Below are 26,538 nucleotides of genomic sequence, written 5' to 3' on the forward strand. Positions count from 1 at the left end.
CTAAATCCTTACCGCGTCTTGTTCTCACTCTCAGGGTTTCCCCAAACCTGGCTAGTCGTACACACCAGCAAAGTGCATGAGGCCTGCTCGGCTCGTGTCAGGGCCTCCGCGGGCCTACATCGAGCTGCATAAAGCGCCATGGACCCGGAAATTCGTCGCTATAGCTCCACCCATCCCCCATGGCGCTGCCATCAGTCGATCTCCTCGTCGTTCTTGCGTGTGGCGTCCTGTCCCTTCTCTTGTGGGCCAAGGCCCGACGTGGCAGACTTGGCCCCCAACCTCCGGGTCCTCCGGGGTTGCCTCTCATCGGTAACCTCCTCGATGTACCAAGTCCAAAGGATTTCCCGTGGGATACGTACACGAACTGGTGCAAACAGTACGGTAAGCAGCGTTATTATATCCTCCGCTCTTCAATGTCAGACCTCAGAGTACCTCAGACTCTGATATCATCCGCCTCAACGCCATGGGGATGAACATCATCGTCGCGAACACCCTCGAGATTGCCAGTGACCTACTAGACAAGCGCTCCGCCATATACTCGGACAGGTAGTACTCTCAGGCTGTCCACTCTGTGCCGGAACTAATCTTATACACCGCCATAGGCCTCGGATGGTCATGTTGTGCGAGCTGTAAGCACGTCGCTTTGCGTTCTGAAAACAGTACTCACCAAACTGCTGCAGGAGCGGGTTCGGAACAAGCTTGGCGTTCGTGCCATACAACAATTTTTGGAAGGACCAAAGGAAGATGGCCCGCCAGGAGTTCCATTCCACTCCCGTGAAGCGCTTCAGGCCCGTCGAGGTTAGGTCGGCCTACCGCTTCCTCCGGAACCTGCAGCAAAAGCCAGATGACTTGATGGACAACCTCCGCTAGTGAGTGGCGCGCGCCCGCGATTCTCGGAGAACGGCACTAATGTGTGGGAACAGCCTGGCAGGGGCGACGATCATGTCCATTGGGTACGACATCGAAGTGCAGCCGCAGAATGATCCATACGTCCAGACCGCGGAGGAGGCAGTAGCTTCCATTGCAGAGACCACCAACGCCGGCTCATATCTCGTGGACGTTATCCCCATTCGTGAGTGTCCGTACTGCATGCACCAATCCTACCACTCACCGCGGTCTTCTTTGCAGTGAAGTATGTCCCCGAGTGGTTCCCTGGAGCGGAATTCAAGAAGCAGGCTCGAATATGGCACGCCGCGGTGGACAAGCTTTTTAATGACCCGTACAACGACTGCCAGAAACGCCTAGTGAGTTTCAGCTACATGAGGCTATCTGGCGTGAACCTGACTGGAGCTTACAGGATGCCGGCGAACTGGGCGATTGTGCGGCGAAGTCGATGATGGAGACCTTCGGCAAGAACCCCACCGACCCAGAGTACGCCGCTAGCGTAATTAAGTCGGCCCTTGGCGCTCTGTACGTGGGTGCGTACTTTCTCCCCCGAAGGTCGGGTGCACCATAAGGAGCGTACTCACGATCAAATAATCTACAGGCGGCGCGGATACCGTTAGTTTCGCTCGTGCATTCACTACCAAAAAGCCCTGACTGACTGTTAGCTCAGACGGTTTCCGCACTAGGCACATTTTTCCTTGCGATGACTCTCAATCCCGACGTCCAAGAGAAGGCGCGAAAGCAGCTGGACCAAGTCGTCGGACAGCACCGGCTTCCCAGCTTCAACGACCAGCCCTCCTTGCCGTATATCGACGCTATCTTGAGGGAGACCATACGCTGGCGTCCCGTGGTCCCCCTAGGTACGCCCTGATCGTCCTCGCTCTCCCACCCTACTGACGGCCGCACCACAAGACGTTCCACACCGGCTGACCGAGGACGACTTCTACGAAGGATACTACTTGCCGAAGGGTTCCCTCATTGTTGCGAACACATGGTACGTAACCCCCCCTTCTCCCGCCCCACGTTCTGCCCGCCACATGTCCATATGTTCCCGAGGCGGCCGTGTATCGTCCAATGGCGTGCATCGCTTCTCGCACCGTGCCTGCTTTACTCACGCTATTCGCTATTTTGCTGCGCAGGGCGATCCTGCACGACGAGGCGGCATACCCTGACGCGGAGCGCTACAACCCGGACCGGTTCCTCACTGCGGACGGCGCGCTCGACCCCGCGGTGCGCGACCCGTCCGTCGCGGCGTTTGGCTTTGGAAGGCGGATCTGCCCTGGGCGGTTCATGGCGCTCGACTCGATGTGGATCACGATCGCGTGCGTGCTCAGTATGTTCGAGATCAGCAAGGCCGTCGACGAGGACGGGTACGAGATCACGCCTGACGCGGAGTACGACCGCGGGTTCTTGTGGTGAGTGTGTAGGTGCTGCTGGGGCGTGCGCGACATTGTGCTGACGTTCGGTGCAGTCATCCGAAGCCGTTCCCTTGCGTGATCAAGCCGCGATCGAAGGAGCACGAGGAGCTGTTGAACGAGCTTGCTCACCACGACATGTGAAGAATAAAGACGAACCGACGTTCTTGTAATGTATATACTCCTGTACCACCCTGCCGTTCCATACAATGAAACAACTAGCTCTACGACTTGACCCACACCTCGCTCACGACATCCCACTCCTTCAGCGTCCGAGGCTCCGTCGCGTACTGGCCCAATATGATACCCTCGGTAGCGTCCTCCTCGTCCGCAAGCCGATCCTCGACCAGCAGGACGCGCAGCCCACCCACCGCCGCGAACCCGGTCTTGAGCGGCATGTACGACAGCTCGAACTCCTGCGACGTGCTGACCCGCATGCGGTCCAGCACGCTCGCGAGGTCCTCCGCGTCGCTGTCCGCCGAGCTATCCGTGCTGTCCGACACCCCACGCGAATGACCCATCGGCGGCGCGCTTGGCACAGGCAGGCGGAGGGGCGGGAGGAACAGGGCCGACGTCCCGAGGAACGCAACGCCATCCGTCGGCGCAAGATGGGGTTCCGCCCTAGGTGCCAGCTCGGGCGGCGGCAGGTCGATGACGCGCCTTGCGGAGTGTGTAGACCTCCCGGGCGTCTCGCCGCCGTCTGTGCCGGCCTCGGAGTCGGTGTCTGCGTGCATGCGGCGCGGGGACGCGACCAGGAGCCTCTGCGCGAGCGAGTCGGTGAAGTCGCCTCGCAAGGGCGTGCCGTACGGGGAAGGCGTCGAGAAGCCAGACGAGGGCAGCCGTGGGCTCCAGGCGCCCTGCGGGGCCCCAGTGGAGGTCGCTACCGCCGATGCGACGGCGGCCGCGACGGCGAGCTGTTTTGGATGCTGCGCGTGCTGCACGACGAGGGAGATGACACGCTGCCTCCGGGGCTCGTTTGGTCGTGGGACGGGTGCGGGGGCTTGCACGGTTAGCTTGAAGCCAATGGTGAAGGGCTTGTCAACGGCGATCGACTCCCGGGGTATAGACGTTACCACAAGGTCAGCCTCGACGTCCTCGAGTGGCCGCGGCGTGGTGGGGGCAAAGGTGGTCACCGGCCCTGGAGATTGTGGACGCACTGGGGGTCCGGCGCTCATTGGCCGGATGCGGGGCGAGCCTGGTCGGTATGGCGCGGGACCTGCGTTAACGGGCGGACTGCCGGGCCGTTGTTGCAATTGAGGGGACTGTGGGCGGGAAGGCGCACCGCTGACTGTGTTGCTGCGCTGTAAGTGCAATGGGATTGCGGATGGGGGCTGCTTGATGGACGAGAGCTGTCCGGGGGGAGGAGTCTGAGATTGGGAAGGGGCTTGGATGAGGGGTATCCGGCGTGATAGCGTCTGTAGATGGACTATGAGTTCGCGACTAACAGGTACACAGGACGAAACAGACCGATGTCAGCAAACGCCCAGGCTCTCCATAGCATGACCTCCAGGATATATCAAGCCTGCCTAGAGGCAGGATGTGACCCGGTATATGCGCAATAGGGAACGGGGGTAGAACCTTGGGCGAGAGGATGTAGATGTATTGGCGTAGGTCCTGGGGTTGCATGAGTGCAGTCGTCCCAGAGAATAGATATTCCTTGGACCCGGTGGCCGTGTTCTCCAGGATATTTGCATCTTGCACCTGCCAACCGTCGATGCACTCGAACTGCATACGTTCGAGCCACATCGCATCCTGGGTTAAATTCTGTATGTGCACCTCAAGAAACACTTTCTCCCGTTCCTGGGCAGAAAGTAATGCAGTGGGCGAGCGGGGCAGATGAACCTTGGTCTTAACCGAAAGCGGATTTGTGACCTGGGATGGCTTCGAATGAGCGCTATGTACTTAGGCGAATGGCATGTACTCACGGCAAACTTGTAGAACTTACGAAATGTCTGTATACTGGGGTCCTGAGCGTCTGCAGCTGGTGGAAGGTTTCGAACGCCAGGAGGCACACGATACGAGACACTGCACCCCAGGACATGCTGTCCAAGTTCCTTGATCTCATGGCTCACAACCTTCTCCAGTGTCTCCCCAACCCCTAGACGCTGATTCGAACCTCCAAACTCTGCAAGGAGCGCTTTTGAAGACGCGGTCTGCATTTCCACCCTGATGATAACACCATCCACGTCTATGTTGGCATCGTTATTTATGGATAGACAGCTAGAGAACGTTTCGCCAAGTTGGATAGCGCCGAATGCAGCAGGAAGTGTCAAGAGGTCGGTGATATGAGTGAGGTCGCGCAATGTCTTGGGATGGCCTGGCAGCGGTGCCTTGCCCTGGAGGGATGCAATGGAAGCGGTAGAATGGGCGGAGAAGGAAGGAGAGCTGGAGTAGAAGGGTTCCCATGCGCTCGCGAGTGACGGTCGCTGATGTTCTCTGCGTGAGAGAGCTTGGAGAAATGCAGCCACGAAGACATACCGAAACTCGCATCACCTTCAGCGATAGTAACTGCCCGCCGCCGCCGCTGTCCATGATTGAAATACAAGGGGACTTGAAGACTGGTGCTTGACGGCGTGGAACGCACAGAGTCAAAGAGCAGCAGTAGAGGTCTCCTCAGTAGTCGGATAGTATAGCGGCCCTTGCTGGGTGTCTGAGGATGGAACGATGGACTCGGTAAGTAAGAGGTAGAAGCGGCGGGATCCGAGCAGCGCGCAGACGCGAAGCGGTTGTTTGTTGCTGTTAGGATCCAAAGCCTCCGCCTTCCTAATTTGGTTTTGACGTCATGCCAGGCCGCGTTCGGAACGCGTCGATTCGCCGACGCGGGTCTGCCTCCCGGTCGCGTGTTCCATACTCTCTTCCCTCTCTTCCCTCATCTACGACCTCTTTCAGACTGGGGATGCCATGCAGCCATCGAAGCATCTACTAAGGACACTTGCCAGCTCGTCATCATCACACAGGGTCCTCGCTACTCGATCTCTACGAACTACCGGACATCTCAGGCACTTCGCGGAAAGCGCTACTGCTGAAGCCGTCTCGGAGGGGAATGAGGATGCAACACAGGTATGCCGTTACGAGGCCGAAAGTACATCATTCCTGACACGTACAGGCGAGCGAAGGTTGGCTGTGGGTCGACTCGGTCTTTCCGGTCAGGATAGGTAGATTGGAGTAAGTGCAGCTATCACTGAACTCCCAACCTATGCCAACCCCTTTTGACAATAGCCTGCGTCCATATATTGGATACGCACGGGAGGAGACGCTTCTGGAACGCCTTCGGGGCTTGCTTTCGCCTGTCAAGACGCATGACTTCCAAGTTGTATCGTTGGAGCCTCACGGGAAAGATGGCGGCGTCTTCGTCAAGTTCAAGTATAAAGCCTCGGACTCGGAAAATGCCCTCCAAACCATTCTGCAGAATATTCGGGAGAATGTTCACTCACACGGGGGTGTACCCTCGTGGTGCGGCTTACCCGCAGGAGAAGTTTGGCTCGTGAAGGGAACTCCTTGGAGAGAGGTGTGTCACAATTCACACACCATTCTAAATAACATGTAGATGATGTTCTCTAGGACCTGCAAAGATATGCGACGTCAATTGTCAAAGTATCCTTTGACGGCCCCGACGTATCTGAAGAGTCCCTATATGGGCTCCTACGAGTACGCACACTGCTCGGCTGCCACGCACTCTTACTCATTCGGAATCACAGCCATACGGTATGATTAGTGATATCACTCCTCCCTCTCCAGCCCCTGCAGGGATCCTGAGGGCAGCAACTGTGTCCTTCCGAAACTTGCGTGCTGCCACAACTGCTCGGAATACAATTCACTCTGCGAAAGTTCCATCGTCTACGTCTGGACAGTCAATAACGACCCTAAGGACGTCCTACCACCAACCAATAGCTGCACATGCTGTCCGAGATTATATAGCCGGACACCCCAAGCTGTTCCTGCCTGTGCTATTTTTCCTGATAGGCACTGTGACTTACACGGTATGCAGTGTTGCGTCTCTTTCATTTGTACTCATGATGCGAACATTTTGAAGATATTCGATCCGATTCGCGTCGTTATGGTAGAAGGCAAGATGGAAGATTGGTTTGACTTCAAGAGTACGTCTCTTCCGCAAATATCCAGGAGTGGGTGGCATCCACTCACACACCACGAATACGCAGAGTTCGCTATCTACAAATGGCTACGAGAGAATACCGTCGATAGGTTCTCATTTGCCGCCGATTTGGAAGGATCATCACTAGCTTCTCCGGGGGTGTGGAAGGAGCGCCAGGAAGCAGAAGATGCTTTGCAGAAGTACCTTACAGACTTCCCGAGTACGTCATTCGAGACATCGCTGCAACCCCTTCACTCACGAAGGTGATCGTACAGGCACAATATGTTTCGTCCATGGTCCTCAGGGAAGTGGTAAGAGCCGAATGCTGAACAGCATCCTCAAGGAGCGAGGACGGTTAGTGGTACATCTTGAAATGCCTCTGTAGGCTCACTCCTCACCCTCCTTGGACTCTCAGGAAGGCCATGATCATCGATGTTGGCGTTCTCACCAAGGCCGGCACCGATATGGCTCTTGTATCGGGCCTCGCATCACAGACGGGTTACTGGCCGGTATTCTCCTTCCTCAACTCCGTAAACTCCATCATCGACCTTGCGAGTGTTGGTTTGATCGGCCAGAAAGGTCAGTGTCTCTACTGCATAAAGTCATAATCATCGCGAGAGTTGACACATGATGGTTTCTAGCGGGCCTCAGTTCATCGCTAAACGACCAGCTGAAGCAAATACTGGACGTGGTCGGCCGCGGCCTCTCCCGAGTCAACTCCTCCCACCGTACCCGACACGACCGCGAAATCAAGCAGGCGGGACTGAAAGAGGAACGAAGCAAGGAGAACGACATCCGTCGGGAGAAGATCGAAGCGGGTCTCTGGCATGACGGGCGTATCGACGTCGTCTGCGGGAACGGCATCATGAGCGAGCTCGGCGTAGGCATCGAACGCTTCACGGAAGCCGATGCCGACCCACCGCGCGTCGTCGCTGCTGAGACCGAGGTATTCAACGAGAAAGGCGAGAAGGTGGAGAACAGGCCAAGCGGGGACAGGCAGGCCGAACAGGCAAAGCAAAGGCAAGAGCATGCGGAGGACCTGCAGAGCGTGGAAGCTATGCCTGTCGTGATCATCAAGAACTTCGACTCGAAGGGCGGCGGAGCCCGCAAAGAGGAGCTGCTCGAGGTCCTAGCGCAATGGGCCGCGTCTCTTGCTGAGGGTCAGGTAGGCATAGTCTACGCCTGGAAGCTTGAGCGACACTCTAACTGCTCATCTAGGTCGCACACATCATCGTGGTCAGCGACAACCGCGAGAACGTCAAGCGCCTGGCCAAAGGTCACACCATCTGTCCATCATGCTCGAGCTCTGACTGACCCCTTTGTAGCTTTGCCGTCGAAGCCGCTGAACCAGATCTCGCTTTCCGATGCCGACAATGCCAGCGCGATGTCGTTCGTCAAGCAGAAGCTGCATGATAGTGGAGTAGACATCAACTTCTCTCAGCAGCAGCTCGCCTACATCGACCGTCTGGGCGGCCGTGCCAGCGACCTCGAGAGCGTGAGTCCTGGCCTCTCACACTATGCGCTGCAAATTGACAAGACGCCGCACGCCAGTTGATCCACAAGGTCCGGAGCGGCCTGACTGTCGAAGAGGCCGTGGACGACCTCGTTATCCGCGGCGTCAGCGAGCTGCGCAAGAACGCGTTCGGGGACGACATCGAAGATGCGAAGAGTCTCCCGTGGACGCGCGAGCAGGCGTGGATCCTGATGAAGCAGCTCTCGAAGCAGCCCCAGGCAAGTGGCGCATCTGTCCTTTGGTTGAGAGCAGATGTTGACTGACGTATGCTGGCAGATCTCGTACCACGAAGTGTTGATGGACTTCCCGTTCAAGGGCGACGAGACACCGCTGCGCAACATGGAACATGCTGAGCTGATCAGTATCGGTACCGTCAACGGTGAGCGTGCTTGTGCACACCTTGGGTTGAAATAGTGCTCATGTTTCCGCAGGGCGGCCGTCAACCATCCGCCCGGGCAAGCCCGTATACAAGTATGTCTTCGAGCGCCTCGTGCACGGTACGTCCCGCCTCCCCTCGCCCATTCCCCCACCCACTCACTTCCCCCTCAGACGCGACGTTCCAGGCGACGCAGGACATCGCGTTCAATGAGAAGGTGATCGCGTCCGCGGAGACGACGGTGCGCGCGTGCGAGGACGAGCTACTCACGCTCAAGGACGTCGACGCGGGCACCGCGAGCTGGTGGGGCTCGAAGCGCGCGGTCGAGATGCGCGCGAACCACCTCCTGCGCAAGATGCGTGCCGCGCAGGACAAGGTCGAGGCGCTCGAGCGCCAGAACGTGCAGCTCAAGAAGGTGCTCGCGAAGACGAAGGCGTGAGCCCCGAGCCTGACTGTATGCGAGGCGGGGCGGAAGCGTGGATGGAGACGCTACTTACGATAGAGGTGTGTACACGGGTTACGAGGGGGATGCTACAATACTATCCTATAGCTGCGCGCACGCCTATCGTCTCGTGTGTAATGTATCACGGACATGTAACACGCCACTCATATTCGACGACAAGCTGACAGAGGCCTCCGGGCGTGTGCCAATTATACTGCCAGCCGTGTGCGACGCGCCATCCGCTTCTTCTGTTGCATAACCAGTAACTAGTCTAGTTGCCTGATAGAAGAACCCGAGGACGTTGGTGGTATCCCACACTCACCTGAGCGTGCGCGGGAGATGCAGTCTGGGGCTTGGAGCCCGAGGAGCTGAAGGCGCGCACCTCGTGTCGAAGCTAGGAAGGGAACCAGGGTAACGTCAACAGCCCCACCTCGAAGTTACGGTCATTCACGATAACTGCGGGTCGGGCACCCACAATGTAACCGAAGACCCCACGCCAACCGTAGGCATCACACGAAGAGACGAGTTCCTAATCCCCTTTATTCTCCCACTGACCGCAGGGGAGGGTAGCGAGCGTTACAAGTACATCGAGCGACTCGCACAGCGTGCCACAACCGTGCGCGCAGCGCCCGGCAGGCAGGTAAAGTACGTACATAAAGCTAGTACTGGGTTGCGCCGGGGGTGCGTAGCGCGTAGCGTGGGGGTGGTGGTGCGGATGTGCGGGGGTGCGCGTCTGTGAATACGGTATAGGAATGTGCGGCGGTAGAACAAACATCTAGAAACAGCGGGGGTGAAAACAAGACGGCCGACGGACGAAAGCGACGACTCGTGGGTGGGCGGGCAACTTGAAGAGGATAATTAGACCAAACAACGCGGGAGGGCTGGGCACGCTCTCCCTTGCGGCAGCGGGCGACTGGGGGGACTAAGTCCGGATCCGAGAGAGATAGAGAGACGATAGAATGAGAGGAAACCGAGAACCGGGGTAGGGGGAGACCTGGTGTAGCGGTGTGCGCACGGGCAGCGCCGTGCGTCGTCGCGCTCTCGCGGGCTCCCGGATTAGACGAAGCCACGCCCGCCGCGCTTCGCGTCGATCTTCTTGAACCGCTCCTCCTCCTGGCGCTACAGAGCCCGGCGCGAGAGAGCGTGAGTGACGCTCGGTGGGAACGCAGAAGTAGGAATGGCACACGTACCCGCTTGATGACACACATCGAGGCCAGGAATAGCATCACCACGATGGCCATGAAGCCGTACATCTGGGACGGGCACGACGAGCAGCGGTCAGTATCATGACGGCGTGCGGGATGACGGGAATAGCATCAGCGCAGCACAGGCGGACGGCTGTCGCCTGCCCAACCTGTGCACGCACTCTCCGCATTCGCACGGCTGTCCGAGGATAGCACTCACAGTCCTAGAAACGCGCGCGGGTCAGTCAATATCCACGCAGCACGGATCCGGGGTGGAAACGCACGTGAAGATGTTGTTCAGGGTGAAATCCGTGAACTTCGTGAGCGGCGCGACGCAGCGGAACGTGTCCGTGTTGTTGGGGTCGACGAGCGTGTCAACGAACGTCTGGTTCGCGCAGAACTGGCCGCCGATCTCGACGGTGTCGTTGTGTGTGAAGTAACCACAGCACGAGAACTGTACGCAGGGCGGCAGTGTTAGTCTCAGATTTAGGGTGTAATCCTGTCCCCACACGCAGCCACACGCATGCACGCGTCTGGAGGGCGGAAGGCAAGGGTGAAACGCACCTTGTCCTGGATCTCGATGCGGGTGTCGCGCGAGAGGGAGTTAAAGACCCCAAAGTAGTGGGCACGCTCGCCGAGGGTGAAGTACCAGACGATGGTGCCAGTGACGATGACGATGAGGGCGTCGACGATGAGCATCCAGTTAAGGAGGACAAAGCCCATGGTAACATGGTTTTTCTGCACGACGGCACCGATGGAGAGGACGAAGGTCATGATGAAGACTATGCCGAGCACCAAACCGCCTGCATTGTGATTATGTGTTTAGCACACGGATTCTGCGAGGTGGGCTCGGGCGCACCTGTGAGCATCTCGTTGCTGAGCGTGAAGTTGAACATGAGGTTAGGCTGGCGCCATATCTCGGAGAATGCGATGAGGATAGCACCGGCCGCCAGCAGACAGAAGTCCACGAAGGCGAAGGCACCCATAAGTCGCTTGGAAGGCATCTTGTTGGACTGCTAGATGAGGTACGGCGTGCGTAGAGACTTCGTGCGCGCGAGTGAGAGGAGTTCGATGGGCAGCAGGGGTGATTAGCGTACCAGAGCGGGGGAGGAAGCTACGGCCTTGCGAGCAGAGTACGAGTCAACTCGGTAAGTGGAAAAAGGCGGCTTGGACACTCGTCTTCCAGAGAGAGCGGACGCGACAGAGGTGGCTGCAGCACCGAAGAAGGAGAGAAAGAGACGATCGACGCCTGAAGGGGGCGGTCAGCGAAGAACGAAAGGGAGAAGGAGAAGGAGGAAGAGGGGAGGAGTGAGGGAGGCAGACGGACCTGGACGGGGAGGTATAAGCTCGGCTCGCGGAGCAGATGCAAGACGGGTGGCAGCGACAACTCAGGCAGACATCCGTCGCCCTCCATAAATGATGGTCGACCAACGCCGTCGCCATGGCCACTTTCGCATTCCAGCCCTGGCGAGGCTTCCGCAGCGACTCTCCGTCCACCGCGTCCCACAACGCCCTGCTCTCCGGTGCAGTCCTATTCCTGCATTGTTGTATATTCGCCGCTCCTCGTCCATTCAGCGGTGTTTGTGCACCCGACACCCCAAAGAGCCCTCTCCCAAGCCCACAGCCCCGGCCCCGGCTCCGGCGCCTGCTTGCGGCCCGCACACGCGATCGTCGGCCCCGGCCAACTCCTCGGCGATCATCCGGGCGTCCCCGCCGTTACCGCCTGCTGCGCGCCGACATAGCAGCCTTTCTGATCAGTTCTTGTATCTCCTTCAGTACAACAACGCCGACGCATGCCGCCAGACCTCGCCTCTCTCCACGGAGGCTCCCTCCTCCTCGCATGGCAGCTCAAGGACAAGCACGTCCTCATCGTCGGCGGCGGTGACGTCGCCTCAGGCCGCATCGAGTCTGTCCTCGTCGCCGACGCGCGCATTACCCTCATTGCCCCCCGCGCCGGCCTCCACCCGCTCACTCAGTGGTTCGTCGACAACTCCGACCGCATCACTTACCATGACCGCCTCTTCGCTGGCCCCGAGGACCTAGCAGACGTCGACCTCGCTCTCACCGCGATCGACGACGTCGACGCGTCGCGCGCCATCTGTGCCCTTTGCAGGGAGCGCAGGATCCCTGTGAACGTCGCGGACATCCCGCCCTCCTGCGACTTCTACTTTGGGTCCCAGATCCGGAGCGGGCCCCTGCAGGTCATGATTTCGACCAACGGCCGCAGCCCCAAGCTCGCGAACATCATCCGCCGCAAGATCGAGGCGTGCCTCCCCGAGCAGGCGGGCGAAGCCATCGAGAAGGTCGGCGAGCTCCGGACGAAGCTCAAGGAGCGCGCGCCTGGCGTGGGTGGAGACGTTGGCCGCCGCCGCATGCGCTGGATGGTCGACGTGTGCTCGAGCTGGGATATCGGCGAGCTCGCGCTGCTCGACGACCAGATGATGGCGCGCTTGCTTGACGAGGGTTGGGAGAAGAACCAGGTCCCGAAGCTCGAAGACGTCGGCGGGCAGGCGAAGAAAGCAGGCACCCGCAACTCGGGCCCGTATGGACCGTTCTTCCCTACCGCGCTCGGTTTTGTCGCGGGCGCGGCCGCTGCGGCCGTCTTCCTGCTCGCGCGCCGTCATTAACCGACATCCACGCGCGACACAACACATGCAAAATAGAACGCGGCGCGCCCTTGCAAGCCGCTGGACCACGGAATAGACGATAGAGCTCCCCTCGGGTCCGGAATTCAGCACGTCCATACTCCTCAATGTAACATACTCGCATTCACACTTGCTTTTTGCTTTGCTCCTCGCGCACTCCATGCACCGTACCCGGGATTCGCTTCAAGTTCCAGAACCTTCGCGTTGCTTCCAGTCGGTAAGCGCGGTGTAAGGCTCACGCCGAACGGAGTGCAGTCAGCGAGAGTCAGCGTCACGTCGCCGACCTGTAGATGAGTGAGCTGCCACCCCAGACAAGGCGTCGGATGCGAGACGGAGCTCGCATGAGCAAGGCGGCGCAAGTCAAGTCCACTTGCAAAGCCTCCCCATTCCGACAAGCGAGCGGAGCATAGCATGACTCAGAGCGCCCATGTATTTGGCGCCCACTATATATACGGGCGGCGACGTCGACGCGCCTCCCCACATCATCCGTCACTCCCCCGCATTTTGCCCAGCTCCTCTCCTCGTCCTAGACCAAAGACCTCAACCGCTAGACATCCTAGACAGACATCATGAGCACCAACGACTGGGACAGCAAGCTCGTCATCGGCCAGAAGGCCAAGGCCCCGAAAGTCACCCGCAACACTTCTGATTTGAACGGTACGCCACATCTCCTTCCTGTGCTCTAGCGTGTCTCTTGCAGTCGCTCATACGCTCATTTATAGCCGTACGTATACTCGGGATATCTTGGGTGCACTGGGACGCAGACTGATGGGATGTGTGCTGGCATGATGCGTGTAGGCCCGGAGGGCAGGCGCTGTCGTCGGGACGGACAAGAAGATCACTGCGGGCTCGAACAAGGCCCATCAGGGTGCGTAGTGCGCATGCGCTCGCGCGAGATCGTGCGGATGCTCATTGTGGGGTCGTGTGCGTGCAGGGACGGACCACCAGCGGATAGCGAAGCTCGACCGCGAGAACGAGGTCGCGCCGCCGCCCAAGATCGCGCCCTCCGTCGGGAAGGTGCGTTCCCCCTCCTCCCTTATCCCCCTAGTTGTGCAGGAGATGCTGATGGTGTGCATGTGTGCGTAGGCGATCCAGCAGGGCCGCATGGACAAGGGCCTGTCGCAGAAAGACTGCGCGCAGAAGATCAACGAGAAGCCGAGCATCCTGCAGGACTACGAGTCGGGCAAGGCGATCCCGAACCCGCAGATCCTCGCCAAGCTCGAGCGCGCCCTCGGCATCAAGCTGAGGGGCGCAGACATTGGGAAGAAGCTGGAGGGGCCGAAGAAGTCGTAGACTCGCCCCTCCGTGCTCGCGCCTCTACGACAACCTGCTCCCGTTGTTCCCGATCCTGATCCACGCGTCTCCTTGCTGTACAACGCCTTGATGATTTTGTGTCCTGTGTTTGTAGAGCTTTCGTCGCATTTCACTTAATCGCATGCATCTGATCTGTGTACGTCTTCGTTGCGTCGATGGCGCTATTCTGGCCGTTTTTTGCAGCGCATTGCGGACCGTCACTGAGACAATGAGGCTGCGCATCATCGAGGGTACATATGGGGATGTGCTGCGTCGTCGAGTTTGAAGTTCGAACGGCATCCGGGGTGGCGTTGCAGTGTTTACTCAAGAGACTGGGCATGATCTGTCGACAGTCATCACTGATATTCGGCCTGCGATCTGCGGGTGGCCTTGGAGAATGTCGGCGCAGGGATTTAGCCAGCGCAGGACTGCGAGCAGCGAATAACTTCAAACGAGAATCGCGTATGATCAATGCGATGCTTAGACGTGGGATGTCCCATAAACGTAGTAGGATCACATCTCGGAGAGGTTTCTCGACAAATATGCAATACTGAAATACGGCTATGAGCACTTCATCTCCCGGAGCTCTCGCGAACTCCGCCGCCGAGCATCCGTCCGCGCCGTCGTACGCGGGGAACAGGCCGGACGGAAACAGTCCCTGAGAAAGCAGGAGGCACGCTAGAACCGGGCGCGGCGAGCCTGACGAAAACACCGCGGGAGCGTGTGCGCTGTATCGTGTGCTAGAATACAAGAAGTCGGGTCCCACGCCGGTACTACAGACACACCCCGCCCCACCTCTCGAAGTACACCTTGCGCCGCGCAGCAGCTCGCATCGTATACCGTGCGCCTGGGGTCCGGTCACGCCGCAGCGTCGGGCTCGCCAGCGCCCTGTGCGTGTGCGTCCGAGGCGCAAGTGGAGGGATCGGCGGGAACGGCAGTGGCGCGTCGAGACGTTAGCAACGGGCACGTCGGGTGGGGGTGGGAGGGCACGCACGTATGTGATGTAGTCCGCGCTCTCGCACGCTTTGTACTCTTTGAGCAGCTCTTCGGCGGTCGCGCTGTGGAGGGACGTGACGTGCGTGAGTATCGTGCGGAGGGTTCGATGGGGACATGAGGCGAGCGTCGGATAGGCGTTAGGGGAAAGCTGAGGTCCCGATTGCGATAGGGCTAGCCGAGACGATAGGATGGGAAAGGCGGACGGGAGGGAGTGCGGAGCGGAGGGTCAGGGCGGAGAGGTGCAACGTACCGTGCATCATCGAACTCCTCGAGGCCGTTCTCGAATATCTTCTCCTTCTTGTACTGCTCCACGAATGCGTTGCGTCGCCTGAGGCGGTCAAACTGGTCGATCATGCGCTTGAACAGCTATCATACACACTCAGCATGAGTTTCAAGCTTACGAGGTAGAACAGAGGCAGCACGTACCGAGGCGACACTGGTGTGGTTGGCGAGCATGAGCCCGCTGACGCGGTGGTTCGTCTGCACATATGGTGACCTGCGCGTGAGCGCAACCTGGATGGATGCAGGACCCCATGGGATGAAGTTGGCAAGCTGCCGCTCGCGAATGCGCAAGAGCGATTGGTGGACCTAGATTTTCATCAGGTGAGTTGGACACGCATATACTCGGTGCGCGATACGATAGCACGCACGTCTGTCGGGTCGACGTCACCCTGGATGATATTCAGGATGGAGATATAGCATGCGGTCTTGCTCGGAGAGGTTGAAACCAGGCAGTTCTTGGGCTGCAGCAGGCGCCGCATTACGTCGAGCACCGTCGTGCGGCGGATCGGTTTGGCCTGCATTTGTATCAGTAAATGGTTGTATGCGGTGCAAATGGGGCCAGACCTTGTCGATCTGGTCGCTGGTGAACGGTGTGTAGGACGTCATGAGGAAATGACATCGAGGAGTAGGTATAAGCGAGGCGATAATCCCAACGAGGTCGTTGTTCATGTAGCCCGGGTATCGCAGGGTCTGGGTACTGGCCGCAATGACGGTCGAAGCCTGTATATCGGTGAGTGCTACTCTCCACTGAGGGTACGACCATTGCTCACGAGCTGATTTGTTTGATCGAAACTTGGTGTTTGAACGTGCAGCCTGTCCGCCGAAATGCGCGTTAGCGCGCCGTTGTCTAGGACAACTACGGAGTCGGCGTGATTCGTGAGTCGCTTCAGCGTGAGCATTGCGTTGTAAGGCTGCACGACGACCTCGCTATCCTGAGCATTGGGAAAGACGGAATATGTTTGGATGAGCTTCTTGGGGAACTTGTCATTCAGTCGCTCAAGCAGGAAGGACCCTAGTCCTGATCCGGTCCCGCCTGCTATTGAGTGCATGAGCATGAAGCCCTGCAAAGAAGTCAGGGCTGGATGATAGGTGGAACAGAAGCAATGACCTGACCTCCAAAGAGTCACTGCCCTCTGCTTCCCTGTCCACCATTTCCATGACCTCCTCGTATATCCGCTCCCCTGCAGAATAGCCTTGCGCCCAATTGTTTCCCGCACCTCCACCATCTTTGGAGACAAATATGTTCTCTGGGTTATACAAGTTGGCGTATGGTGATGTCAGGATGCCGTTGATAACCTTTAAGATGTGCAGGTCGCGTCAAACCATGCCTGAGTAATCAAGGATATGCGCCTTACCCGAGGTTCAAGATCGACGAGAATGGCGCGAGGAATGTAGTGTTCATCGTCGGCCTGGTAGAAGAACACATCTTTGCGATCGCCACCTTCTGTTGCCCACTCCTCGAGGATACCCTCCTTGTTGATGCCGTGCTCAGCACAAAGCTTCTGCCAGTATACGGAACCCACTTGAGACGCCTGTTAGCGCGTGCATCCGTGCTGGAGACGGGTGGATGGCGCACTCTGGTTGCCGCACTGGCCCAGCTGGACTGTCACAATCTCGCGCGGCATGGTACAAGAACAATAAACGGAGAGAAGGCTAGGAATACAACGAGGACGAAGACACACTCAGGAGGACAAGGACAACCGCAACAACGCGCGCGCCGATTCAGACAAAACAACGCGTCGGGTGACAAGTCTAACGCGTATGTCACCCTATGTCACCCCGTGACTGAGACGTGACTTGGTCCTGCTGCCGGCACCGCGGGCGCACCGCGTAGGGGCTTGTCCTCAATCCCCCACCACCTCCGGTCACCCGTCCAATGCCCTCCTCGTCTAGGGACTCTCGTACTCGTCATGCTCGCCGTCGTTCTCCTCGCTCCCCCCGTGGCCAGGTCGCCCGACAGGGCTCTCTCCTCGGCACCCTCAAAAACATGATTACCGCTCCTCTCACCTGGTTCTCCTCCCAGCCCGAGCTCGAAGACGCGGGAAGCAAGAGGAGACGCATCCCGGATCCCGTAGATCGCGATGAGGACGCATATGAGGACGATCGCCCGAGTGCGAAGCGCAAACGGGTGGACAGCCCCGAGCCCGCCCCGCGCGCCCCCACGCAGCCCACGCGTACCAATCAGGGCTACCTCGACATCCCGGAGGGCTTTATACCCAGACAATCGGCCTCCCGGGCTCGCCTGAAGGCACCCGCAATGCAAGCCCGGGCATCGTCGTTCGCCCCGTCGATTTCTGTCCCCGTGATGGAGAACGTCCACCTCGCCCGTCGCACGGCCTCGCCGACCATCAGCGCGTCGTTCTCTCAACCTGTTGCGATCCAGCGCACCCAGTCCATGGATCCGCCGGCCTATCGCCCGATATCGCTCTCCCGCGATGTGTCGATGGAGGGGGGACTGCCAGGTTCCGCCACCCGTGAGATGTCGATGGAGGGGGGACTACCAGGTTCCGCCACCCGTGATGTCACTATGTCGCCCACCCGCAACCGTTCGTTCCAGCTTCGTGCCAGGCACTCACTGACTCCTCAGCCGAGCGGACAGTCATTTGGGCCCGCTCCTCAGCAGAGAGGCAGGGATGCATCTGAGCCGCCACCGCTTGCGTCACTCATTTCCAAGCCGGTCTTCGTGAGGCCCCCACCGCAGCTCCAGCAAACTTACGTAGAGCAGCCGACTACCCTCGGCTCCCTGGCCGAATCAAAGGGACACACGGTACGTCTGAATATCCTCTCCTTCACAGAACCGCTATGTCTCTGTAAGAAAAACACAGAATGTGACAGAACAGTAAGCTGTCGGGCGCGCAAAATTGCTCTCGGTCTCTGAAAGACAGGCGAGACCGCTCGGGAGGCATGCATCAAGCCAAAATGAATGTCGCGTGTTATAGGCATGTTCTCCCGAAGTAGAGCCCGAGAACATGGTGATAACATCTTGAAACCCTTCTGAATGTTATCACCGTGTTCTTCCGGTGTCTCCCGTGAGAACTTCCCGTGTGTTTATACACAATGGGTATCCTTTAATCATTGAGAGTACAGCCATGCCTAATGTCTTTCCCCCTGCTGAGGTATCGTAGGCCGATGCACGCGAGCACGCGGTAATCATCACAGTCGACCAGGAAGAGATAGATCATTCTCCAAAGCGGTCGGGCTTCGATTATTGTGTGGAGTTTTCAGCTAATTGTTTGAGCCACTCCGTCTTTTCCGCGTCGAAGCATCCTGCGTGCTCGCTCTTTTCGACGAAATACTGAAATCATCGTGAGAACTGAAAAAATAGCTCTGTATGTATGTGATCGGAATATCGTGAACACATGCTGAACACATGTGGTGTTTTCAATGCCCCAAGCATGTATTCACGATGTTCCACACAGTACACAATGTTCTTTGTATGTTCGAAGCATGGCGCATGGCGAAACAACGTGGTGGCATTTTTTCGCCCGCGGTGTTTTGTTCTCCTCCGCATGTATGCGAGACCCGTATCAGAAAGTAGATTATAGACATCTTCGCACTATATGCGCCCAGCTTTGCGCAAGCTTCAGCGGAAGTCAAATGTTTATCTTGGCAGTGCTTGCTATGTGTTGATTCCATTTCGCGAAGCAGCAAACTGACACACTACTCCAGAGTCGTTCTCCTTTGCGCCAGCACAGCAGTCTGTATTTTGGCACTCGCCCCGGCTCCATCGCTGAAAGCAGCTCTACGTGTAAGTCACACATCGTCCACGTCGGTATTCCAGCAAACTAATGCATTTGTAGCGTACTTTGCCCAAGTGAATGCCGCAGAGAAAGCGTTACACGACCTCGATGTCTACAAGACGCCGCTCCTTCCGTCGCGTCTCCGCGGTTCGCAGACGATCCCCGACATGTTCAAGCCGAAGAAGTCACACGCGCCTGTCCTCATGCGTAACGAGCGCGAGCGCAAGCCTCGTCTCGGCACGTCCGAGAAGCTGTCGGAGGACGAGCAGCCTACCGCCTCCAAGCCGTACGCAGGCCGCGGTGGAATGAAGAAGATGCTAGCGAAGCGCAAGATGGAGGAGCGTGAGGAGCGCGAACGCGAGCGCGCTAGTGCTATTGAGACCGACCAGGACGAAGAGGTTGATGGTCCTCACAAACCTGCCCCTAAGCCTGTCGAGTCTGAGAATATACCGACGCAGAAGGCCGCGCCCCCAGTCACGCTGCCGGAATCTGCACCCCCCATGCGTCCTGTAGGAGGTCGTGAGCAGTCGTCGCTCCGTGTTGGCCGCACTCGCACTTCTCGCAACCATATTGCTCGCCCGATCTCGAAGGCGAGCAACCGGTTCTCTGCTGCGTTCGACGAAGATGAGGGCGACGATGCGATGTTCGACGAGAATCGGGAGCAGGCCGCAGCCGAGGAGCCGAAGAAGCTGCCTACGCTCTTCGAGAGCCCCAAGGGCTTCACGTTCGCTCCGGAGGTGAGTCATGTTGTTCATCTAGTGTTAGTGAACATGAACTCAGCAAGGAAAATAGAAAGCACCCGTCTTGCAAGACGCTGGGAAGGCGAAGGAGCCGCCGATCCTTGCTTTGCCGTTCTCGCTCACCAAGCCCACTGCTGCGGCCCCGGCTCCTTTGGCCCAGCCGTTCTCGTTCGGTGAGCCCGCCAAGGCCCCTCAATCTGCACTCTCGCCTCCTGCGAAGGATGAGAATGCGTCGCTGGCCGTTCCAGCGACCTCGCTGTTCCCGGCAGTGCCGTCCATTTCGCTCATACCGCCCAGTCCTGTTCCGCCGAAGCCCGAGACAGCAGCCTCCACCGGTGCACCGGCTATCCCGAACTTCTTCGCTAACTCGTCCATCTTCTCCAAACCGAATGTCAATATCGCCCCGCCAACGCCGTCGGCAGTTGAGAGCAACGTACCTGAGAGTGCTAGTAAAACCGAGAGTGCCCCTGCAGCTCCCGCTCAGGCTGCTCCTCCTGTAGCTGCTACTCCGTTCTCATTCGGCAACCCGGGTGGGTCGTCTTTGTTTGGCGGTAGCAACCAGCAGAAAGAAACGCCGAAGGAGGAGCAACCCAAACCCGCAGCACCCTCTCTCTTTGGGACTGGCAGCGCGTCCAGCCCTTTCTCGTTCGGAAGCAACTCATCGATCTCGTCGTCGAGCTCTTCTGTGCCCTCGTTCTTCGGGTCTTCCACAGCGCTCAAGGAGACCACCACGGCACAACCCGCGAGTTCGTTCTTCACTAGCCCACCTGCAACCACAGAAGCGCCCAAGACGGCTCCAGTCGTCCCTGCGCCGACGCCCGCTCCCGCAAGCACGCCCTTCTCTTTCGGCGCACCTGCGAAGCCCGCCGAGCCTCCCGCGCCTTCCACAAGTCCCTTCAGCTTCGGCGCTCCGCCCGCGAGTACGCCTGCTCCGGCGCCGGCCGTATCTCCAGCGCCATTCTCGTTCGGCGCGCCCAAAGTAGAGCCTGCCAAGGAACCTGCGCACAACACGCTTTTCGGCAGCAGCGAGCCCGCGAAGCCATCGCTCTTTGGTGCGCCGGCACCCACCCCATCGCCTTTCGGAGGTAGCCAGCCGGGCAGCGCTCACTCGGAGTCGGCGCCTAAGAGTCCCTTCACGTTCGGACAGCCTCCACCGACCAACACAACAGCCAAGATCGAGGCACCGAAGCCGCTGTTCCCCTCAACGTCGTCTGGGGGCACTGGGGGATTCTCCTTCGGTGCACCGACTGCTGCTGCGCCTCCAGCTGCGCCCGCGAAGTCTCCTTTCTCCTTCGGAGCTTCTCCCGCGACTCCTCCGGTCACCACTACTGAGAACAAGGTTGGCTTCACCTTTGGCGCACCATCTCCTGCGCCTCAGGTGTCGGCGCCGACAACGCTTTTCGGTGGTCATTCTTCGGGCAGTAACGGCGCTGATGTATCGCACAAGCCGTTCGGATTTGGCGCCCCGGCGCGGCCTGCCACTCCCCCCAGGCAAGAGCAGGAGATGCGCATGGAGGAGAGCCCGATCCGTGGGGGCGGTATGGACATGAATGGACATGACCAGCAACAGGGCCTGAAGCCATCAACGGCTTTCTCGTTTGGCGCGCCTAGTGGCTCGTCTGGCGCCTCGCCGTTTGGGCAGCCCACTCAGCCCGCCGCATCGCCGTTCTCATTTGGTGCGAAGACAGAGCCCAAGCCGGAGACTAAGCCCGCCGCGCCGTTCTCCTTTGGTCATAGCACGTCATCAGGTGGCGGCTTCGGCTTTGGTCAGAAGCCTGCGGAGAGCACGCAGTCCCCCATCTCCCCTGCGCCGTTTGGATCGTCCACGCCGTTCGGTCAGGCTTCGAACCCGCCCCCGTTGACTACATCTGGCTTCTCGTTCGGCGCTCAGAGCGCCCCTTCCTCAGGGTTCGGCCAGGCATCCTCGACGCCCGCGAGCCCGTCGACGTTCGGTCAACCAGCACCGTTTTCGTTTGGCACCCCGACCTCCACCACCGCACCCTCAAACCCGTTCGCGTTCGGCAGCCAACCGGCGTCGCCCGCGACTGGTAACACAGGGCTGCCACAGCCGCCAGGGTCATCCTCGGGCCCCGGTTTCGCATTTGGACAGCCGAGTCCCGCGGCGTCGCAGTCCCCCGCATCACCCTTCGGGGCCGCTCCTCCCGCGCCCGGCGGGGGCGTTGCCTTCACCATGGGTTCTGCTGCCCAGTCCCAGGCCTCCGGTCCCCGCACCATAAAGAAGCTCCCCACTCGCAGGGGTGGGCGCCAACGCTGATATCATATCTCGCTCTCTTTCAAGTTTCGTTCCGCGATTTCCTTCTCGTTCTTACGTTATTCTCCTTCTCCCTGTCAACCTCTCACAAGAACTCTCCACATGCATAACACCACACATACATACATCGTATACGCTATACATAGTCCGCCTCTCTTTTCTTGTCTTCCTAGCTTGCCATCCCCATCGTCCCGTCGTGCGTCACCCCGTCGTCCCTGTTGCCAGTTACCATCACCATCCCGTTTTCCAGAAGTTCCCCTTGTTCTTCCCCTCTCTCCTTTCTTTGTTTGTCTGCATCACGTCGTCTGCTCGTAGTCTCATCGGGTGAATCCCGCTCATCGATCCGTCGTCATCTGGCTGAAGGCCAACATCTCATGCACGTAGTAGCATTGCATCGCATCGCATCATAGTAGCTAGTCAGTAGGTAGGTAGGTAGGTAGTTAGGTACAGGTTATGTTAGATAGCTGTCATCTCGTCCGCACGCGTATTTCTCGGGCTGAAGGCCCATCATCATCATGCATCGCGTAGTAGTATATCATTGCACATCCCCGCGCGGACTTGGTGTACATAGTAGGAGGCCGGTTGGGCGTCTCAGATATGTATCCTCGTTTCTCCTCCCCGGCATCCAACGATGTCAGACGTCTGCGCCAGCGCACGCCGGCCTGCCCATCCCCGGCACGAAATACGGTGCGTTTCGCACCCACGCGGAGGATCTGGACAGACCGATTCACGTCAACCTGCGTGGACTCGAAACAGGGCGAGGGTGGCTCCCTGTGACGCGTTGCGCTGCATGTACTCGGTAAGCCGCATGTAACGCTTCCGCGAGGCTGATATGTTCCCGAGCTCTCTGACACAAGGTACCCCTGCGCAACGTACAGCGCACTGTTCCGCGCGCCCCGGGGAATCGCAAGACCCCTGTTCCGCGCCAACCCCTACCCTGCCGGTCATTATCGTTACGGCCGCGTCGCGCTCAGTCTAAACCAGTTTCGAGCCTGGGCTTGCGCCTAAGAAAGCCGCAGCACAGGGTTCTGGCGCATTTGTGGCCGACCCCATGTCAAGATGGCCACAAATTTGCGATCCTCAAATAAAGCCTTCCTGGGACGGTGCAGTCTATTCTACATCAGGATGGCTTGCGATAACCAGGGGGCGGACAGACATCCCACCATCGATGCAGCCTGGAGGTCCGCGATGACGCTCTCCATCGGTACATTCACGTAAAGTCCGTCCGGCACGCCGCCACGAGGGGCCACGGATCCCGACATAGCGTTCCACGGCAACGCTCCCCGCGCTACGCCAGGCTTGGCTCCGAAAGTGAGAGCGGAGTTGGGTGCGAATGTGACCTGGCGCATCGTGCCTCCATCAACACACGACTTGCGACGTGCATTGTTCGTGCGCAGGCGCACGCTCTCACGCACCCGATCGTTTGGCGATTAGCCTTAGCGTGCAGTGGGCAGCCCGCGGAGACGCGGGATCGGAGGTCAGGGACTCGTCGGTGGTGGCCACGCAACATGCTAATGACGTTTGGGCATTCAGTCATACTAGACATGCTAGCGGCCGGCGGGCGCAGACTACATAATTCGCAATAGTGTGATACGCAGCCCTTCGGTCGTCGTTGGACCCGGCACTAGCCAGGCGCTTCGCGGAAACGATTACGGCGCACCTAGGGCACCATTCATGCCTCCGGAAGGCATAGCGCGGAACCATCCCGCATCGAGGACGCGCTCTGGATGTATATGGACCCACAACGGATAAAATGGTCCGCTCTCCGGGTTTCCTATGGGAATGCGTGCCTTCCTATCATCCGGCATCCAATCCAAATACCCGTTTCTGCACAAGCACGCGCACGCCGTTTCCTCGGCTAGGTTCAGCGCCATGTTCTGAGGAAGTGCGTAGGTTTGATGCTTCGACACTTCGACGCTTGGCCTTTCGGGACACCCGCAGGGAAGCTAATACAATCGCCCGCGGCATCGTGCCCTAGGCCCCCCTGGTCGCCTCGTTTGCTCCGATATCGCAGATCCCGGTTGCTCACGTTTACGAGATGGTGGACGCGAGGTCCGCTACGCGCGTGTGTCAGGGTCCTCTGACATGGGAGGTATAAAGCGGTGTCGGGGATGGGTTGACGGGGCCGCCAGAGTCCGCTCCGAGTCGCCATGCCCACTCTTCCTACCTTCTCCGCTTTCCTCGCCTTCAATGTCGCGCTCATCATCTTCGTGGTTAGCTGGCAGGTGCGGAAGCGGCGCAGAGATGCCCACCTTCCGCCTAGTCCCCCATCGGACCCGATCATTGGTCACTACCGCACCTTCCCGCGTACCTACCAGGCGGAGGTCTTCTTCGAATGGTCTAAGAAATATGGTCAGTCATCCGCTGCTTGTGCAAAGGTTGTTTACCGATTGCTTCGCAGGGGACATTTTCTACTTGGAGATCCTGGGCAGGAAGATCGTCATCGTCAACAGCTACGAGATAGCGAACGAGCTCATGGACAAGCGCAGCGCGAACTATAGCGATCGGCCCGTGTTCCCTTTGTTCATGAAGTAAGGCGCTATGACGTTGCCTCTCTGGTGACCAAGCCGGCTAATTATTTTTTAGCCTGGGATGGGGCGTTAGCGTGACGTTCTTGAAATACGGCCCGCAATTTTTCAAGCAGCGGCGTATCTTGCAGCAGTACTTTACCAAGCAAGAGATACCCCGTTTCTGTCCCATTCACACCGATGAAGCGCACAAGATGCTCAAGAATATGCTCGACCGTCCGAAGGACTTTGACTGGCTAATCCGGCGGTGCGTGGTTTAGGGCGTTCTACTCATACGTAACGATCTCGTCCTCAACGCGAGCGTCCCAGATTCGGCGCGGCCGTGATCATGAAGATTGCCTACGGGCACCAGATCGAGTCCGACAGCGATGAGTACATCAAGATGACGGAGAACGTCTCACTCGCGCACGTTGATGCCGGCGACCCGGGCACTGCGCCTGTGGACTTTTTCCCAATCCGTATGTGGTATTTCCTCCAGCACGTCAGCACAGCTGACCCTTTACCACAGTCCAATACCTACCTTGGTGGTTCCCGGGATGCTGGTTCAACCGCGTTGTACACAGTACGTCCTGCGTCCCCTTGACGCCGTTGCAGGTCGGCTTACCGTTTCACTGTGGCCAGACTGGAGCTGGGCTATCCATAAGTTCCATGACTATCCGTTCGAGCAGGTCCAACGTCAGATGGTAAGCTTATGCTTCTCGGCCGCTCACGCCTCTGCTTCCCTCCTCTGATCGCCCCCAGGCCGAAGGTCACGCCCCACCCTCCTTCCTCCTCACCTACCTAGAAGAGTTCTCGAAGCCCGACTACAAAGGCGAGCACAGCCTGGACGACCTCAAGCATGCCACGGGGGCCATCTACGCGGGCGGCGCGGAGACTGTAAGCCCCATTCTTTTCCTCCACGCGATGTCTCCGCGCGCTGACCGCGGCGCCGCAGACGTACTCGACTATCAACACGTTCCTGCTCGCGATGCTGCTGCATCCCCACGTGCTCACGAAGGCGCAGGAGGAGATCGACCGCGTCGTCGGGCCCAAGCGCCTGCCCGACTTCGACGACCGCGAGAGCCTGCCGTACATCGAAGCCATCTTCCAGGAGGTGCTCAGGTGCGTTCTGCCGCGCCCGTTCGAGAAGCCCGCTTGCTCACACTGGTGCGCCTCGCGGCAGATGGCGCCCCGTCGTGCCTCTCGGTAAGCACGCGTTCCGACGTGTTCTCGGGCGCAGTCGTGATCTCACTGACGTTTTCGCGCGCGCGCGCCTGCCAGGTATCCCGCACAGCACGATGCAGGACGACACGTTCAACGGCATGTTCATCCCGAAGGGCACGATGGTGTTCGCGAATGCGTGGTACGTCACCCGTTGTCCTTTGTTCCTGCTACAATAGGTATTCACGCGCCCGGCGGTTTTTAGGAGCATGGCGATGGACACGCGTGTGTACCACGACCCGGAGACGTTCAAGCCCGAGCGGTTCCTGCCCGGCCCCCATGGCGGACCCGAGATGTTCCCCCACGCGTCCTTCGGCTTCGGGCGTCGGTAAGTGCCACGTCCATATGCATTGTCCTGGTGGTTCTTGGCATGCTGAACACGACTCGTGCGCGCTGCAGCATCTGCCCCGGCCGCTTCCTCGGCATGAACAGCGTGTGGATGGCGATCGCGTCGCTGTGTGCAACGATGGACATCCGCAAGCCCATCGGCCCCGACGGGGAGGAGATCACGCCCTCGGGCGAGTACACCTCGGGCCTCTCGTGCTGGCCGAAGCCCTTCCAGGCGGACATCCGCCCGCGCTCCGAGGCGGCGCGGCGCCTCATCCAAAGCCTCTGAACAACAACCCAACGACCCAACGACTCCACGACCCAATGACTCACTGATACTACGAACTGACATGGCACACGAACATTTGTGCTGATGCGCCACGATTCCGACGATGGCTGGTAGGAGACCGCGTAGGCGGCTCCACCAGCGACGAGATACGTATAACTCTGTACATGTTGTAACACTACCATTCGCTGTGTTGTATTGTACTTTATCGGCTCCGCCGTCGCTATCGTACTGCACCGTTTTGTTTCTCGCTATTCTTGATATTTCTGCAATACAAATGCTTTCTTGTAACTTCTTGGGTCGCTCATGTGGCGATGTGGA

General features: G+C 58.8%; 9 protein-coding genes across 9 annotated transcripts; 6 read left to right on the forward strand and 3 right to left on the reverse strand.

Moving 5' to 3' along the window:
• Positions 1-179: 179 nt before the first annotated feature.
• TRAVEDRAFT_45870 (cytochrome P450) lies at positions 180-2,444 on the forward strand (the record flags this gene model as incomplete). The annotated part of the gene is made up of 12 exons (XM_008038130.1): positions 180-381; positions 438-546; positions 603-629; positions 681-869; positions 924-1,072; positions 1,129-1,244; positions 1,298-1,418; positions 1,487-1,500; positions 1,556-1,745; positions 1,798-1,879; positions 2,025-2,300; positions 2,357-2,444. The coding sequence occupies 12 exons, from the start codon at positions 180-182 to the stop codon at positions 2,442-2,444; spliced, it is 1,563 nt and encodes a 520-aa protein (XP_008036321.1).
• Positions 2,445-2,524: 80 nt separating this feature from the next.
• TRAVEDRAFT_36264 (DUF974-domain-containing protein) lies at positions 2,525-4,832 on the reverse strand (the record flags this gene model as incomplete). Its single annotated transcript, XM_008038015.1, has 4 exons — positions 2,525-3,715; positions 3,768-4,172; positions 4,226-4,726; positions 4,779-4,832. 4 exons carry the CDS (start codon positions 4,830-4,832, stop codon positions 2,525-2,527), a joined length of 2,151 nt encoding a protein of 716 aa, XP_008036206.1.
• A 364-nt stretch (positions 4,833-5,196) lies between these two features.
• Positions 5,197-8,899, forward strand: TRAVEDRAFT_57812 (uncharacterized protein). Its single transcript, XM_008038287.1, has 16 exons — positions 5,197-5,360; positions 5,407-5,465; positions 5,520-5,808; positions 5,862-5,948; positions 5,999-6,280; positions 6,334-6,397; positions 6,461-6,613; positions 6,669-6,747; positions 6,809-6,972; positions 7,035-7,558; positions 7,612-7,669; positions 7,719-7,888; positions 7,945-8,124; positions 8,183-8,285; positions 8,338-8,403; positions 8,456-8,899. The coding sequence occupies exons 1-16, from the start codon at positions 5,202-5,204 to the stop codon at positions 8,719-8,721; spliced, it is 2,703 nt and encodes a 900-aa protein (XP_008036478.1). The 5' UTR covers positions 5,197-5,201; the 3' UTR covers positions 8,722-8,899.
• An 881-nt stretch (positions 8,900-9,780) lies between these two features.
• Positions 9,781-10,912, reverse strand: TRAVEDRAFT_19256 (tetraspanin; the record flags this gene model as incomplete). Its single annotated transcript, XM_008037816.1, has 6 exons — positions 9,781-9,843; positions 9,915-9,977; positions 10,129-10,132; positions 10,193-10,362; positions 10,473-10,711; positions 10,768-10,912. 6 exons carry the CDS (start codon positions 10,910-10,912, stop codon positions 9,781-9,783), a joined length of 684 nt encoding a protein of 227 aa, XP_008036007.1.
• Positions 10,913-11,701: 789 nt separating this feature from the next.
• TRAVEDRAFT_146160 (siroheme synthase) lies at positions 11,702-12,701 on the forward strand (the record flags this gene model as incomplete). The annotated part of the gene is made up of 1 exon (XM_008038685.1): positions 11,702-12,701. One exon carries the CDS (start codon positions 11,702-11,704, stop codon positions 12,533-12,535), a length of 834 nt encoding a protein of 277 aa, XP_008036876.1. The 3' UTR covers positions 12,536-12,701.
• A 348-nt stretch (positions 12,702-13,049) lies between these two features.
• On the forward strand, positions 13,050-14,003 carry TRAVEDRAFT_146164 (ylMBF1). The gene is made up of 4 exons (XM_008038686.1): positions 13,050-13,212; positions 13,352-13,421; positions 13,488-13,570; positions 13,640-14,003. The coding sequence occupies exons 1-4, from the start codon at positions 13,123-13,125 to the stop codon at positions 13,844-13,846; spliced, it is 450 nt and encodes a 149-aa protein (XP_008036877.1). The 5' UTR covers positions 13,050-13,122; the 3' UTR covers positions 13,847-14,003.
• A 559-nt stretch (positions 14,004-14,562) lies between these two features.
• Positions 14,563-16,749, reverse strand: TRAVEDRAFT_64071 (gamma tubulin; the record flags this gene model as incomplete). Its single annotated transcript, XM_008038687.1, has 10 exons — positions 14,563-14,734; positions 14,841-14,904; positions 15,093-15,208; positions 15,269-15,430; positions 15,493-15,639; positions 15,689-15,844; positions 15,895-16,185; positions 16,238-16,420; positions 16,480-16,646; positions 16,701-16,749. The coding sequence occupies 10 exons, from the start codon at positions 16,747-16,749 to the stop codon at positions 14,705-14,707; spliced, it is 1,365 nt and encodes a 454-aa protein (XP_008036878.1). The 3' UTR covers positions 14,563-14,704.
• A 217-nt stretch (positions 16,750-16,966) lies between these two features.
• Positions 16,967-22,491, forward strand: TRAVEDRAFT_165569 (uncharacterized protein). The gene is made up of 4 exons (XM_008038688.1): positions 16,967-17,891; positions 18,794-18,872; positions 18,925-19,601; positions 19,657-22,491. Exons 1-4 carry the CDS (start codon positions 17,001-17,003, stop codon positions 21,877-21,879), a joined length of 3,870 nt encoding a protein of 1,289 aa, XP_008036879.1. The 5' UTR covers positions 16,967-17,000; the 3' UTR covers positions 21,880-22,491.
• A 1,526-nt stretch (positions 22,492-24,017) lies between these two features.
• TRAVEDRAFT_28144 (cytochrome P450) lies at positions 24,018-26,469 on the forward strand. Its single transcript, XM_008037932.1, has 12 exons — positions 24,018-24,228; positions 24,278-24,407; positions 24,463-24,651; positions 24,714-24,862; positions 24,913-24,966; positions 25,026-25,087; positions 25,146-25,280; positions 25,339-25,505; positions 25,567-25,589; positions 25,665-25,746; positions 25,810-25,932; positions 26,004-26,469. Exons 1-12 carry the CDS (start codon positions 24,027-24,029, stop codon positions 26,218-26,220), a joined length of 1,533 nt encoding a protein of 510 aa, XP_008036123.1. The 5' UTR covers positions 24,018-24,026; the 3' UTR covers positions 26,221-26,469.
• The last annotated feature ends 69 nt before the right edge of the window (positions 26,470-26,538 follow it).

Source organism: Trametes versicolor (assembly GCF_000271585.1).
Source record: "Trametes versicolor FP-101664 SS1 unplaced genomic scaffold TRAVEscaffold_4, whole genome shotgun sequence".
Lineage (NCBI taxonomy): Eukaryota > Fungi > Basidiomycota > Agaricomycetes > Polyporales > Polyporaceae > Trametes > Trametes versicolor.